Source organism: Trachurus japonicus, chromosome 3 (assembly GCF_045865225.1).
Source record: "Trachurus japonicus isolate A0001 chromosome 3, Traja_1.0".
Taxonomy (NCBI): domain Eukaryota; kingdom Metazoa; phylum Chordata; class Actinopteri; order Carangiformes; family Carangidae; genus Trachurus; species Trachurus japonicus.
The window spans coordinates 24771993-24788132 of NC_140909.1; the positions used below are offsets into that span (position 1 = coordinate 24771993).

The following is a 16140-nucleotide window of genomic DNA, read 5'->3' on the forward strand; positions in this document are numbered from 1 at the left end:
AGATTTAAAACTCAAAATTACTAATTTCTCAAAACAATGGTTCATTGATTGCAGACAAATTTCATTAACATTCATTAACTGCAGCAGATCATTTCAGCTTTTTCTTGTTAATTCAGCTTCACTCCCAAAGCTGGTTGGAAATGTTGTCTTTATCACCAACAACGGGAGCCTCAAGAATTATGCTCCAAAGAGTAGGAGGGCCGTTGTGGTGAGCTGAGAAGCGGGTGCTAGCGACGATTGTTAACGGCGAATGCTGGCCGCCACTGCTAGCAGAAGTTAGAGTCGAGCTAGCAGGTGCACTTTTCGCTAGCATCCGGAAACGCTAGTGGGGCTAGCAGCCCTCCTACTCTGCTTCACAAAATTTCACCTGAGCTCTGTCATTGGCTGGAGAGAAAACACGACTCCCACACCCAGAAGCCGTGCTCAACAAAACAAAGCATAAGACCAAAATACAGGTGGGGGGAGGGGCTCTGCAGACACAGTCACCACCACACAGGATTAGAAGGTGACGATTCAGAGGGACTTCATTTGTGTGAGTCTAGCGTTTATTTTTGAGCAAAGACCTCCAGACTCTACCTTTAAAGTATTTTAGGGAGGGAATTTAAAACCAAACTATTGGCTCTTTATAACACCTTAGTCAGATGTTGACTTAAAAAAACATAATTGCTTGAAGAAGCAACTCAATGTTTTTTTTTTATGAGGACAAATCAATGAGTCTGGCAAATAAACGTTGGGCAAGTCAATACAGAGAAAAACACAGCTCCTAACTTCACCCTGAAATCTGATACAGTAACCCAGGGACCAGTGTTACATCAGCCCTGATACAGAGGTAGCCAGTAGTCAATAGTGTTAGGTCAATAGTCATTTTCAGCCCAGTTAGAGCAGATGAGTACTATTCAGTTTTTTACTAAGGAATTTTCATTTTTGGTTGAGTTTGGCGGCGCCAGTGGACCAAAGCAGTGTTTTGCCTGAAGGGAGACTCCATCTCCCATGAGCACTAGCGACTAGTGCCGTAAACATCCTGATCTCCTGGTGCATGGAAATTAACAGAAGACGTCCAAACTAAGTTTCTGTTTCCAGCAGATCATTTCACAGTAAACACACAATCCGACGGGAACGTGCCGCATTGCCTGCTCCCTCCTCGTCGTGACTCGTGAAAGTGAAAGGGAAACTTAAGTGAGAGCCGGGTTACTACCATCCATCTCAAAGCTGCTTAGTGCCAGAGAAAGCGATACAGACCCCCTCGGGCCATGACAGAGGTGTCATTCAACGTGTTGTAAGTCGATGTATCATCACAAAAGTTATGAAAATATTTTATGAATGTTGAAAAGTTACTTAGTGCTGGTTGCTAAAGACAAAAATTATGTGAGCGATGATGAGAGGGTCAAAGGCTTGTGTGGTGTCCCCCCTGCAACACTGACACTGTCTCCACAGGTCATCAATAATAGCCATGACTTCAAAACATATCTAAAGTTTGCCAGCACTCTCTTTTTTAACACCAGTGGCACTGTGATTAATGTCCGCTTATTGTATTGGTAGCATTATGGTCCTGGAGAATTCATCTCATGTAAAGTTCCCTTGAGTCTTAAGTGAAGTGTTCTGAACTACTTACATTATATCCCTCCGGTGGTAAGGTGGCACCAGCGGCCCACCAGTGCCCAAGCGTGTTTTTCTGTGACAGGGGCCTGACCCAGACCGTTGACTGATGTCAGGGCCCTATAGGTAACAGATTAATTAATGGAGTAGTATAATTTAGAAGGAGTGATTCCAAAAGGCCTAAAGATCAATGTTAGAAGTTGACTGGAAATTTGAAAAATATTATCCTGATCATGCGTTATTATAAGACATGTACGGTATGTAACATATACACCAGCTATAGCAGAGTCTCACAGATTGCACTCTTGAAATGCTGTTCAAACAACGAAATAAATAAATAATAAAAATACTATTTAAATAAATAATATCAACTGTCTGCACTAAAAACTAAAAAAACAACTGCCTGGTGTCTCCATTGTCAAAATGCAGCATTGTTTCTCAGAGATTTTTATTTTTTCACGTGAACGTGACGTACCACGCGTCTTTTTTCCGATCAGTCGTCATGGAAACGTGACACTCACGGATCTACTGTAGATACTCTATGTCTGGACCAGAGTGAAAACAAACGTGTGTAAATGCGAACCGTACGAGCTGAAAAATGAATCACTGGGCCATTTTCACATCTGGTGAAAGCCCCTCGGCTCACAGAAGTCCGGAGCTCTGCAGGGGATGACGTGCTAACAGCTAACAGCTAGCCGCTACAGCAGCTGCTGAGCCTCTTGGGCCCGCAGCGCGTCTCATGTTAACGGCAACAAGGTCGACGTGGACTCGGTGCATTGCTCTCGGTCAGCTGGTGAAGCAGTGGTCTGATGAGCACGATGTCCGTGACATGTCCCGACAGTCCCGTGAAGCTGATCACAGTACGTGTTGATGGAGTACAAAAACTGAAATAAAATAAAAATAAATACAAATAAACAATGCTTAGCCTGGCGGAAACCCTGTCCCTATTCATGTCAAGCCACATTATGTGGAATTATGGTGAAAATAAATTAGATAGATAGATAGATAGATAGATAGATAGATAGATAGATAGATAGATAGATAGATAGATAGATAGATAGATAGATAGATAGATAGATAGATAGATAGATAGATAGATAGATTCAACAGAGGCAGCTATTTAAACACTGAAGTACACAGACCAGGACAGGGCAGACATGACATTGGAATATTCACAGAAGCACATTTCATGAAATTAGATGATTGGATCGGCCAACGGTCTCAATCCCCAACTCCTCAACACAGGCAGACACACACCATTGCCCTTCCTCAATTCTCCATCTCTGCCTTATCTGGATAAACTAAATAGGCTTGATAATTAAATTCAGTAATTAATTTTCACAGCTGACATCTGACTTGGAGACACATCACTTTGTCATCCTAGATCAACAGAATGGAAAAAAACTAAAACTAAAAAGTCAAACAGATATGACATAAAGTAATTAATGTGTGGTGGTGTATGTCTAAAGCTTTTTTTTTAATTGATTGCAGCATTGATCTGGCCAAATTAGAATTATGGTCGAGGCCAAATGTGATTGCAGAAGGCATCTCACAGTTGCATGAGTGGTGGGCTTTATGCTTCTTTTCACGGATCCGCCCTGATGTCTCTCTCTCTCTCTCTCTCTCTCTCTCAGACACTCACACAGGCAGTCCTGTGTGCTTGAAAGCATTAGAGAGACGTATTTGTTGAAGTTAGGTTGAGTATAGTGTCAAGTAGGATTAACCTAAAAAAAACTCCCTTGAATTTTTTGCCATTGCAGTGAACCATTATCTCCTTGATACCTGCTTATAAAATTTACATTATGCTCGGGTTAATAATTTAAATTTAGTGGTCAGTGTACACAGGAGTCAGAACTTCCACACCAAGAATCCGGAGATTGCTCTGGCCCAAAACAATATCAAACCAACACCTTCTTAATCTGAGAAAACAGGAAGATATGACCACCAAGGCATGCCAGCTGGCATAAAGGGCAGTCAGTAAGTAAGTACGCAGGGTCTAAACAGTAGTTATGCAGCTGTCTTCTTCAGCAGGTTGTTGTCTTGGTCAACTCCAGATTTTGAACAGAGACATACAGTAAATCAACGCATCTTTCACTCGTCCATCCCTCCATCATTTGGCTACACCATATGTATTGGCCTGATGGAGAGTCCAGGGTGCTGCCTGGAAAGGTCCCCAGTCTATCACAGTGCTGGCATTTAAGATACAGAACTATTGGGTAGTCCACCATGTTGGGATGGAGTTCCTTCCCCAGGTGAGGGAGTTTAAATATCTCCGGGTCTTGTTCCTGAGTGAGGATAAGAAGCAGCAGGAGATCAACTGGGCTGTTGTGGTGAAAATGGAGCAGAGCTGGCAGCCAGAGTTTTCCATTTACAAGTCAGTCTGTGCTCTACCTCTCACCTGTGGTTATGTGCTCCATGCCATAACAAAAATGATGAGATAATGAATAAAAGTGGCTGGACTGTGTTTCCTCTTCCTCTGATAGGGCTTAGCCTAGATAGAATGAGAAGGTGTGAGTTCGCAGCAGAGCCCGTATTCCTTCATGTTGATTGGAGACAGTTGAGGTGGTTAGGTCATCTGGTCAGGATGCTTCCTCCCTCTGGTGGTCTTCCAGCCTTGACTAACTGCCCTTTGCATGGACCCAGAACAACTGGAGAGATAATGCATCTCATCTGGCCTGGGAACAGCTCGGGATCACCCAGGAGGAGTTGGAGTCTGGTTGACTTTTCCTGACCTGATGCCGCACAACCCAGTAGGAAAGTGGAAGAAAATGAATAGATTTGTGGATGGACCATTCACACTGACATTCACACCTACAGACAATTTGGAGTCAGCAACTGACCTAAACCAGCTGTTCTATGAACTGTGGGAGGACGCCAGAGCACCACGAGAAATCCCACGCAGGCACACGGGGAGCATGCACGCAGTCAGCACATACAGTAGTCTCAGCTGATCCCAGACGCTTCTTGAGGGTGTAAGGTGACAGTGCTAACCACTGCACCACTGTGCTGCATATTTATTTATTTATTTGGGTTAATACTTGGGCATAGATACTTGTTAATTGGAAACTTGTGTTATCCAATTTGTTCCAAATATTATGTGAACTCAGGATTCAAGCTGCATAAAAGCATGATCATACATATTAGATAAATTATTCTGGGGTAAAAACTATCTCTTGTGGACCCTGAAACAACATGGATGTGGAACAGTATGTGCACATAGGATGGCTGTGTAAGTACGGTGTATCAGGACTGCAACTAAGAATTGTTTTTGACAAAGCAGTCTCACCATGGGGTCCCTTTAGCAGCTGTTCTGGAGCTTTTGATTGTGGGACGCAATCTTTCCATGCAGACAGCTTCCCGCGTCGCCAGTGTCTGAGGACGATGGTGTGATATGATCAAAGGCTCCAGAAGAACCACTGCACAGAGATTGTTGTCAGAGGCATTTCCAAGGTCAAGAATACAATTGAAATCACAAAATCAATAGTTCCCATTAGTAATTAAACTTTAGATTTTTTTCCCTAAAATGCTTATCAGAATTTCACAGACCACAAAATCCCCCCACCCCCCAAGAGTCAAAAGATCAGAGATATTCAATTTGCAGTGTTAGAAATGGGTTAGGGAAGTTGTTAAGAAACTGGATCCTGAAAACACATTTCTGCTTGATTTATAACTTAAATGAGCCTGTTGTAATTGTTTGGTTGATTATCTGTCTTTTTAATAACTTACTAATGTAACTCTTTCATCAGCACTGCAGATGGTGGAACTTTTCAGCTTACCACTAACCTGATGCCGTGCAGACCGACACATTCCAATAACAGCCGCTGTTGCCATTTTGGGCTGCTTGTAATCATAAGCCTAATAGTAAGCCGGCTCTGTTTGAATCCATAATGATGACTCTGTCCGCATCTGTAATTCAAAAGTAGACTCAGTTTGGGGAGCGGGGACAAAAGAAGCTTAGCAGCTCATGTAAAAGAGTCATGCAAAAATTGTACAGACAGCATCTGTAATTTTGCAAATTGTGGGCAAAAATGCACAGTGAGGCTTGGTTCTCTCTGTCTTTCAGGTGAGATAAATGCAAGCAATTACCTAATGAACTTTCTGATAGCTTCCTTAGACAATGAATGCACCCCATGTAGCCATAGAGAAACTGCATAAAGAACCACAGCACAGCATCTTCCCTTACCTGACTGGTTTATCGATCTGCGGGGATGTATGTGGCTCGCTCACTGTGAGCTGAAATTACTCAAATCCTGCAACAACACTCAAAACAAGTGGCACATCACTGATCATCCCAGGCAGACCTAGTACAACAGTTGCCGAGGCACGAAGACTGCAATGACAGAACATGATCGCAGCATTCAATGCCTAATGAGAGCCCCTTGTTTCCATTGAAAAATGAATCAGCCCTTGTCGCCAGGGGAGAGTGACAAATATATGTTTATGCCAGGCTGTGACAGTTACTCTGTCTGCATTTTAGAGGTGCACATGAGGCAATGAGGCATTGATAAAGCACAGAAGAATGAGCAGCAGACCTTTTTTTTACACTCACATAAAGGCACTTGTGGTTGGTAGAGGAGTCTGTTGGAGTGTAAAAGCCAACAATTTCTTTAAAGCTTCAGTTGGTAACAATTATTATTCAGTCATATTTGCTGGAACTGTCACTATATCCTGATAGTAGAACATAAAATGGGTAATTTAGGACCAAATCCAACTCCTCTTGCTCCACCTACAGCTTGTAATCATATTTGCCGAAATCCACTGCGCCCGGTGCTGTTCCACCAGTCAGGTAGAGGGGGCAGAAGTAGCAGCCAATCACAGCTTGTACACACGCAGAGGTTCATAGAGGGACCTGACGTTGTATCGTCTTGAAATTTCCGACCAAATCGCAGACTTTACTTTCCTTTCGTCAACTTACCAACTTTAAGCACCAGTTCACCCAAGTTTAATCATACTAGTTGTGATCTGAAATATTCAAACACCTCACCATAAAGATGTTTACATTATTGTCATATTTCTTTCACTTTATTAGAACTATACAAATTAGTTATTACATGCTTCTTACAAGTACATCGAAAAACACATGTATGTAGTATATTGCAGACTCGTACCATCATAGTGTTGTAATTTTTCTGTTTTTGTTGTCATCTGCATGTCTGTATATTAGGTCCATAAATCAACACCTATCTTTGTAATATTACTAATAAAGAGCCATGCAACAAAATGACAATGAGGGGTGAACCTGGTTGGGACACATTTGTTGTTTAGTGATTTGTGACTTAAGAGATTGAAAGCATTGAAGATCAAATGTGTCTCAACAGGCTCCCCAGTGAACCATAATTGACTGTGCTAAATATTTATGGATTTGCTTATTATGTTTTGTCTAGTTGAAGACATGTTGAAGTGAGCTGAGCTCTCAAGACCACAGTAGATCTGTGTCTGTACTGTTTCTTTCAAACCATGAAAACTTAACTTGGAACAGTTTTATACTAGCAATATGGACTTGTCTAATATTCATTGTATTGTACTGTTTTAATCATCATTGAGTTCATTAAGATGTCATCTTTGCAAAACCCCTAAATGCTTTAATATTCAAGTTCAACTCATCTTTGAATCTTTGCTTCAAATGTGTTGATTATTAAGGTTTAATTAGGATGAGCTCTGTTCGAGATTTGCTGTTACAGTATATCATGAATATAAATGTCTTTGTACTGTCGGCAAAGCTTTTCTTGCTGTTGAAGTAATGACTTGGAGAGATGGTTGCATTATTCGATGATATCAGGTATCCCCAATATGGCAGCAGAAATGGCTCTGACACAAAGGAACAAGTGTGAACCGTGTGTGTGAGAGAGAGAGAGAGAGAGAGAGAGAGAGAGAGAGAGAGAAAGAAAGAAAGAAAAAGATAGTGAGTGTAAGGGCCAAAAGAGAGTTGAAAGCTTGGGTTACAGTGCTACACTGAGATACAAAGACAAAAGGCGGTTGGTTGTGGGAGAGGGGCTTGTGTGTGAGATTCAGTGCACGAAGCAAGCTCAGTTTGGCATGTTGAAAAATACATGTCAAGGCAAGTGAATCAATTAACTTGAATAGGTTATAGATATATAAGTAAAATTCCCCCAGCAGAAAATCAGATGTCCATAATTCATCACACATCTTTACCTTAATAATCATAATTCACTTGTGGAATAATTCAATTCACTTGTATTAATGCATTTCATCATCACTTGATTATGATAATCAAGTATAGTTAGATAAGTTTTGTTTCTTAAAAGCATTGAAAAAAGGGTCAGTTTGCAGTGTCAAGATGATGAGGCCTGAAGATAAAGACCTTTTTTTTTCCTACACTCCCTTGAAGATGCAATCATTCCTCGTCTACTGGTTAAGGAGCCAGTAGTCAACATACACACCTTTGAGGTTCAGCTATCCTGATACAGATCAGCAAGAAAGAATGAGTGTTGGGACCAATTGGGACGGTATGTCATTTTACTGTAGGATAGAAATAGGGAGTTAGTTTACACCAATCCCATTCTGCCACACATTTCCCTCTGTCACTTCAAGAGTTGTTAGATTGCACATATTGTATCAGAAGGTGTGAAGGTGGGCGGTGTGGTGTGGGGGATCAGAGGTCTGTGTTGAATGGAAAACTTTCTGTTTGTTTTTTCACATGACATGTGCATATGGGGGGATAATTGTATTTGAAAGTTACTATTTGAAGTTTGAAATCCTGGCTTGTTGGTTTGTGTGTGTGTGTGTGTGTCTGTCTGTCTGTGTGTGTCCTGCTCCCCACGGTTGCTGGTTAACAGCTGATGAGCACCTGAGCCCCAAAATATAGATTTCTTAGTATAACAAGAAATTGACACAGCTGCCTGGATACATCTCACATGAATCATGTGACACTTAACTAGGGATAATCTATGTGTGAAAGTTGTACTGTGCTGTTTTTATCTGTGTTGTTTTTTTAGATGAAATGTCAAGAGTGTGATCTGCTGCAATTCAATTTCCCTACAGGGACAAATAAAAATTACTACTACTATAAATCCTGATTTTTTGGGTTCTGCTGAATACCAAATCCACAGTTTTATTCTAACTGTAAAAAAGCAATGGGCAATAGCCTAACTTTAGCCACTATTTTGCATCTGAACAGAAAGTTCACACTCAGAGAATATTACTGAACATTTAAACTTCAAGTCATTCAGGATACAAGCTTTAGTATTTTTTTTCATTCAAAACAAAATAGAACAAAATGTTAAAGTATTTCCACAGAGCAGAGAAAAAAACCCTGTAAGTATTATTGTATGTGTTACTTATGCCATGTTTACATGTTAATGTTAAAATAACAGCTGTTTGGTTTGAAATTACCGCAAGGGTGATGTTAATTTCTGTTAGCCCATTTATGGTGTTTTCGATTATACTGTATGTTAGCATCAAGCTATAGCAGAGTTTATATTTGTGATAATGACAGTGATGCTGCCTGTGCTGAGAGTGCTATGAACTTTGTTGTTCAGGGAGGGCAAAATAGCGTTCTTTATTTTTTTTAAAGTATATTTTTGGGGGCTTTTTGGCCTTTAATTGAAAGCACAGTTGAGAGAGAGACAGGAAATGGGGAGGCAGAGAGAGGGGGGAATGACATGCAGGAAAGGGCCACTCGATGCGGGATTCGAACCGGGGCCACAACCGCAACCGCAGCCTCAACACATGGGGACAACTGAGATAAACACCGCCCCAGCAAAATAGCGTTCTTAAACCTTCCTATCATTGGCGGCGTCATTATGTTAATGTGTGTGGGGCAGGCGTAGGGCTTGGTCCGTTTGACGTTCTATCAAAATGCCCATAATTCGGCCAAATCCGAAACTGAATCCTGGATTCGGTACATCCCTACACTTAAAATAGGGTATGTCTCTGGTGCATGTAGTTTGTTCACTATATTTTAAATGTGTTGTGCAGATACTGCAGGATCACAAGTGAGAACCACCTACTTTTGGGGGAAGTCACTTGGGTCTGTTGTGGCTGCCTTTGATCACAGTGTGAATGAAGAAAATCTCAGGCTTACATGGCCAAAGTTAGAATTTTAGATCATCCAGGGTGTTGATTGGCACATGCAGTGAGATTGATCCACAAGGTCTTTGAAGCTTGCCACTTCCCAGCTGTTGCATTTAACAACAGTTTTTTTTCCTCCACTTGTCTATCAAGCCTTGCTCATGTTTTCCTGCCCTAGTTGAATTTGAAATTCAAAGATCCCCTGATTAACTAGAACAAAAATGACAGTAATGTGGTTATGAAATATAGTGAGGGAAGGTACATATGCATTTAATTAGTCTGTGAATAGATTTTCTTGTGACACACTTATTCATATTGGTTGGTATTTTTATGTGGGCATTGCAGCATGTTACCTAATGAACATATTTGTTCTGAGTCACTGAACCACTGATCGAACATGAATGACATGATATTGATTTGAAACACGTTGAATGTGTCTCATTTTCACCTCCTATTTAGTGTATTTTTGTATTTTTTTCCGTCAGATATCGGACCTTCGTCTCAGAAGATGCCGGCCCAAACACACTTGTTGCCACAGTATTGGCGAAGGACCCTGATGGGGATGCGATCACATATAAGATCACCACAGGAAACGAGGAAGGCAACTTTGTCATCGACAACCAAAAAGGTCTGACATGTATTTTAAATTATTTTTTATTTTATTGATTTAACAAAGCACTGACATTATTTATTTTGCCGTCACGTTCTTGAGACTGAGCAAAAGAGTAGAGATGCTCTGATTCTGTAAGATTGAAACTCCCTGGGTTTCTGCCAAAAACACAGGACAACTTGATGATAACTGGCAAGTATGCAAATCGATCCATTAATAAAGTTTCACAACCAAATAAAATTGCAGTTTTCCCAGAGATTGATTCTTTAACACTTTTCACAAGCGACCTTCACACAAAGTTGCACTGTGTAGCCATTGGCAACCACTACTATAGAGCAGGGAGGATGAATTGATTTCTGGCAAATAGCCTAATGTTGTCCAGCAGTTTGGGTCCAGCTCTATCCAGACCTGGACCTATTAAGTATTGAGACATATTACATTTGACAGAGTTGTAACCAGTGCAGCTTTTCTAAGCCCTTATGGTACTGGTCCTGGACGGTAAATTTATATATTAATATATAGTACAGGCAGAGGAAATGGTATGAGAGCATCTCTACTGTAGCATACTGTACAATTTGTCTAAAGATTACCCTTATTCTCCAACATCTGCTGATGGTCCAAGACAAAATGTAAGGATAGCTGTCTGTATATTGATTAAATACATACTTGAGACCCATGCTTCCGCAACAAACTAGTGAAGTATGATTTATTTTTTATCTCACTGCTTCAAGTTTCAGAAGAAATACCTTAGAAGTTCAGGTTGCTCAGGGCCATGTTATGATTGTGCTCCTCCTTACTTGAAAGTGGTCTCTGATTTGGACCACGCTGCATCAGGATTTTAACACAAACGTTGAAATATCCACAGAGATTGTTTATGTTTCCTCAGTTGTTTTTCACCCTGTCATATTTATGCGCAGCACATAAATGTAAAAGCGCAGCAGTTTGTCAAGTGTGCCTCGGAGAGTCTTGAAAATATGTTTCACATGGTGTGTGAATTTTTACGTGAAACAGTTTTACGTCCTTCACTGTATCCACTGCTCTGTGGATGAGAATGCCTCAACAGCCTTTTTGTTAGTGTGTGAGAGAGGCTTTGTCAAGGATATTTAAATCCTCACAGGTCATGTCATGGAGACGATAGAATAATCAGACAAAGTGTGAGCAGCACTCCCAGCGTCTCTGTGAGAAAATACCATCCAAGGCTTACAGTCACACATCTCAACTTCCTCTGAGGCAAGAACAGCAATGCCGGAAGCAACGGGAAAAGGGAAACTGGGTTAATGATGCACTGTGCCTGTTTTTGTGTGTCTGTGTCTGTGTGTGGTAAGCAGGCAGAGGTGGTGGAGGCAATTTTATAGTGGTTTAAGCCTTTTGTAAACTGCAATCCTTTCTGAATCTGCATATCGTATTATAGGGTAATACGGTGACTTTTACAAATTCAATTACCAAAAACTTCAAGGCACAATTTCCTCTGTTCACCAGCAATGACATTCACTGTCAGCTGATAGTGGCAGTTGTGTTAGCGAGCAGAGAGAAGACTTGAGCTTATAACTGGATTCCATCGGCTATCAGTTGATGAGCACGGGCTTGCTTTGCCATTTACATTGTTTGGCTCGCATTTGCATTTTGCCACATGGAACCAGGTTTCTGTCTGTCATCAGTTTTAAAAGGTTAACTTTTCATTTCATGTTTGCTTTGTCACACTGATGAGCTTTGTAAAGTTCAATTTAGAAGTTAAATGTCTCTCTGGTCGGTTGACACCTTGTGACTTACCTGCCAAATGTAGTATTACTACATGGCTCTGCCTGAAATGTGGAAGCTATTGCCATGCATTCTTATTGGTATTTGATTAACATTGATCCACTTGCCATTTATCTGTTTCTTGACAGGAAGGCTGTAAGTGGTTCTATAGCTGGGTTTCCATCCAAGTCGTATCGAATTTAAAAGCGGATTTTGTGAAAATGCGCAAAAAGCAAAGCGAATTTATGCCCGTTTCCATTCATTAGTGTTTTGCGATTAGGAGGAGTGCACCGTGAGATTACGTCATAAGAGAGCGTGAATGTATCCAACAGTTGACACTCAGCTGACACTCAACATCATGGACAATTTACGTACTTTCCGGACTATAGACGCACCTGTATAAGCCGCACCAGCTACATTTTAAAAGAAAATACATAGGCCGCACTTGAATATAAGCTGCAGGTTTTCATGTTGTAACATGAGATATTTACACAGAAAGACAGTAGGGAACTTGCTCGCTTTTCCGCTGTTTTGGTTATGCTCCTCTCCTCCATGTGCATCTGTTTACATACGAAGCCGGTGAAAAATCAATAAGTTACATAACGATGTTACGGCGTGTGTTTGTGTCGTCTTAACCGTCATAAACAAAAGATTATGGGTTACGGAGCGCGTTTGTGTCGCGGGGTGCAGGGACGAGAGCTGGGAGACCGGGGCGTCGTTCTCCATTTGTTTGAACGTGGCTGGGTGAAGTCCAGCAGCACTTCACCCACAAACTCTGCCTCAATTCGCATAATCTGTTTCCATCACAAAAACTCGCATTTCCTTTATTCGATACGCTGACAAATCCACCCCCTCCAAGCGTATAAACTTTTATGCGCATTTACTGCCTTTATTCGAATTTCTGGCGTTTCCATTCAAGTATTTATGCGCATTTTCACAAAATGCGCATAAGAAAAGGTGGATGGAAACCCAACTTATGTGACTATAAAAGCAAGTGGTGAATAAAGATGCAGACCGGGCAAGTCTTCCTTCACATGTAACCAAAACATTTATGTATAAATAATTCACCAAGTTTCCTCACTGTCTGGTAGCATATTATGCTTTGGACTTACACCAGCCTTCTGCTCAGGGATTGGTTAGTCTTAGAGTTATATATCCTATACAGAAGGGCAAAATTTATTGTTTAAGAATCTTCATGACAATGATTCGGTACAAACAATGCCTGGACATGACACAGACACAACAGCCATTCATTTTATTATTTGTACATGGCCCTCTTTATGACACATCAACATTTCCCCCAAAGAAAATGGTCTTTGTTAAAGGCTAAGACTTCGTGACGTTCATGTTGAAGATTAGTGAGGCTATATAATGTTGTAAATTGCAATTGCAATGGGGGAACCAGCGAGATGTCAGTCAAACATCCACAAATAAACCACAATAGCCCTTAAAATAGGCCTGGGTGAAACATGACTGTTCTCTACTTTGAGAGCCAGGTATATTAAAGGAACCATTTTAAACAAGCTCAATATCCAATCAGAGTGCATTCCTTTAGTTGCCATGACTGGTCTCCAGCAGTCTTGTACTGTACCTATCATGTCCTTTCTTCTACTTCTACTCAAATTAGCATGCTAACCAGTTAGCCTTGCTGTGTTGCTGTAGCCTCCAATCTGCCCTGAAGGCATAGTGATGCTCACAGGACGTATAATATACGTATATATAGATTTGTTAACACAACAATGGTCAAAGCTCTTGTCAAGCAACAGGCGCTGCTAAGACCTGCTGCCGAAAAGAGACCCTTTTTATTGAGTATAATTCGGTTTTACAGTGGTTGGATAAAGCAAGTGATTTGAAGACACAAGGCTGGACTCTGGGAACCTTGTGGTATGATATGTTTTTCACTGTTTTATGCCATACTTCAAGTCATTTATTGAATAACAAAATGTGACCATGGAAATATGTTTCTCAAGAATGTGGACCTGGCAGACCACTTTACCCTTGAAACAGCTGCTCCTAAAAACTCAGCACAAAGAGGAGCCTCTGAGTTGCAAGAAAGTGAAATATTTCAACACATCATGTGCCCAGCATGAAGGTTTATAGCTACTGACATGTCTCTTAACATACAAAAAATGATGTGGTAAATGTTTAGTGAAACCATACGAGAAATTCTACAAAACAATTGATATTATAGTAGAACGTATCATATGGAGCATAATCAGCTGATGACTTCTCGGTCTAGGACAAAACGTTGTGTGTTCAGCATCAAACTTTAGCCCTTTTATCGCCAACAATTGTCTCTAGCGGTGGAAAGAATAAAAAACAATGTTAACTCATCTCAACCCATCTCTCCCATTTTTTCTTTCTCGAAAGGTAGCATGCTAACAAGCTAGTACCGTCCTGTCACATCCCTTTCTGATAGCCTCTGACCTGCTGCTGTTTTGTAAATGCAGTAATGGCCGAAACTTGTCAAGTGACCGTCCGTCGCCACCAGTGATAAATTATGATCAGCCGGCGAGAAAACAAATTCAAACAGACGCTTAAAAGATTAGATGAACAATGAGTAATGTCATCATTATTGAACCTTTATAATTTTAGAAATATTAGTACCGACAGATTCATCTGCAACGCCTTGATGCCATATAGGAAGAACTCCAAGCTGGAGACATGTAACAAAAACAGAAAAAAAAATATGTTTATGTAACATAAATTACTGTTGTCTTCATTAAGCACATAATAACTCAACAGATGATAATTTCTTCACACGTGTGCACACACACACACACACACACACACACACACACACACACACATATGAGCCTATTGCACACAAAAGCACTGCACAGTGTTGTCTGTACCAAAAGTGTGTGAACCAAAGTGCGACACCATAATGCTTGTAATATAATCCAATATCTTGTTTCAAAGAGCCCAATATTTGGTCATTAAAACTGTTTTATGACTCTTATAATGGAAGGCAAGCACTTTGGATTCCTCCCACCCTCTCCAACCCATCTGATACTCTCTCTTATATATAAAAATCATTTACCCCTCCCCACACACACACACACACACACACACACTGCCACCGCCACCACGCCCACAACAGTCACCACCACCACCACCCTCCGACCCCATTTGAGCTATTGTTTTCCTCCCTTCTGGCAGGAGCGGCCCCGCCGGCCTCGCTCTCCATGTTAATTTGACTGTAACTCACCCTAGAATACAGTGTGTTTCCGTGAGATTTAAGGCAGCCATTAGGATCTGAGAGGGCCGGTCAATATGATGATCACACTCCTCCTATTAAAACCCATAAATACCAAAACACCCACTCTGTTGGAGGAGAGTAAGTATTTACTGGCACCTAAGGGGAAATGCTGGCGTCCGTAAACAGGCTTCAATCATTTCCCTTTTCTCACAGATAATTTTTATGGCGTTTTGGAGGAGTATTTCCTTGGAAGAGGCAGTAGCATTGGCCGTCCTGTTGTCTTGTTTTATTTCCATTATTTAGTATTTCCTCCTGAACTGCTTGCCTCCTATATCTGTTGTGTTTGGTCTGAAGTGCTGACCTGTGTCTGATCCAAGCTTTATGTAACAAACCCACTGTTTTGCCCTCATTCCCTTCTTCTCCCTTTTCCTCTGGCAAAAGGATCGTTATTCTCTCCTTCACTGTTCCACTTTTTAGTCCTTTTTAAATATTGATCGTTCTTTGTCACTCTTTTCTCTTCTTCTCAGCTGCAGTCACACTGAAGGAAACGCTGCCTCTGTCTGCCTCCTACTACACCCACCCTTCACCCTCTACCCCCTTCCACCCTTCCACTGCTTGTCCTCTGTCCGCTCTGTTGTCTCTCACCCATCCCTTGCTTTGTCTTTACTCTCTCGCTCCTGGCTGCCTTCATGTGAAGTGAAGGCTGCTCACTGACCCCTGAGGAAACATCTTCTCCATCTCCACTAAGCGATGATATGTGCTGGCCCTGTTAGCACCCCCCCCCCACACACACACACACACACACACACACACTGTCAAACTCACTTGTTTTAATCAAAAAGTCTCATTAATTTACATTATCATTCACATGCACATACAACTATGACTTTTGTATACGTGGAAACATGCAGGCATATTAAGACTTAATATTATACATTATAATCACACATCAGAGACAGACAAG

General features: G+C 41.2%; 1 protein-coding gene across 1 annotated transcript in view; it reads left to right on the top strand.

The window, feature by feature from the left end:
* LOC146990018 (neural-cadherin) overlaps positions 1-16140 on the top strand; it is a 325636-nt gene that overhangs the window by 103013 nt on the left and 206483 nt on the right. Inside the window, exon 7 of the mRNA XM_085767491.1 lies at positions 10113-10255. Within this exon, the coding sequence (XP_085623617.1) occupies positions 10113-10255 (143 nt within the window). The remainder of the gene's footprint in view (positions 1-10112; positions 10256-16140) is intronic.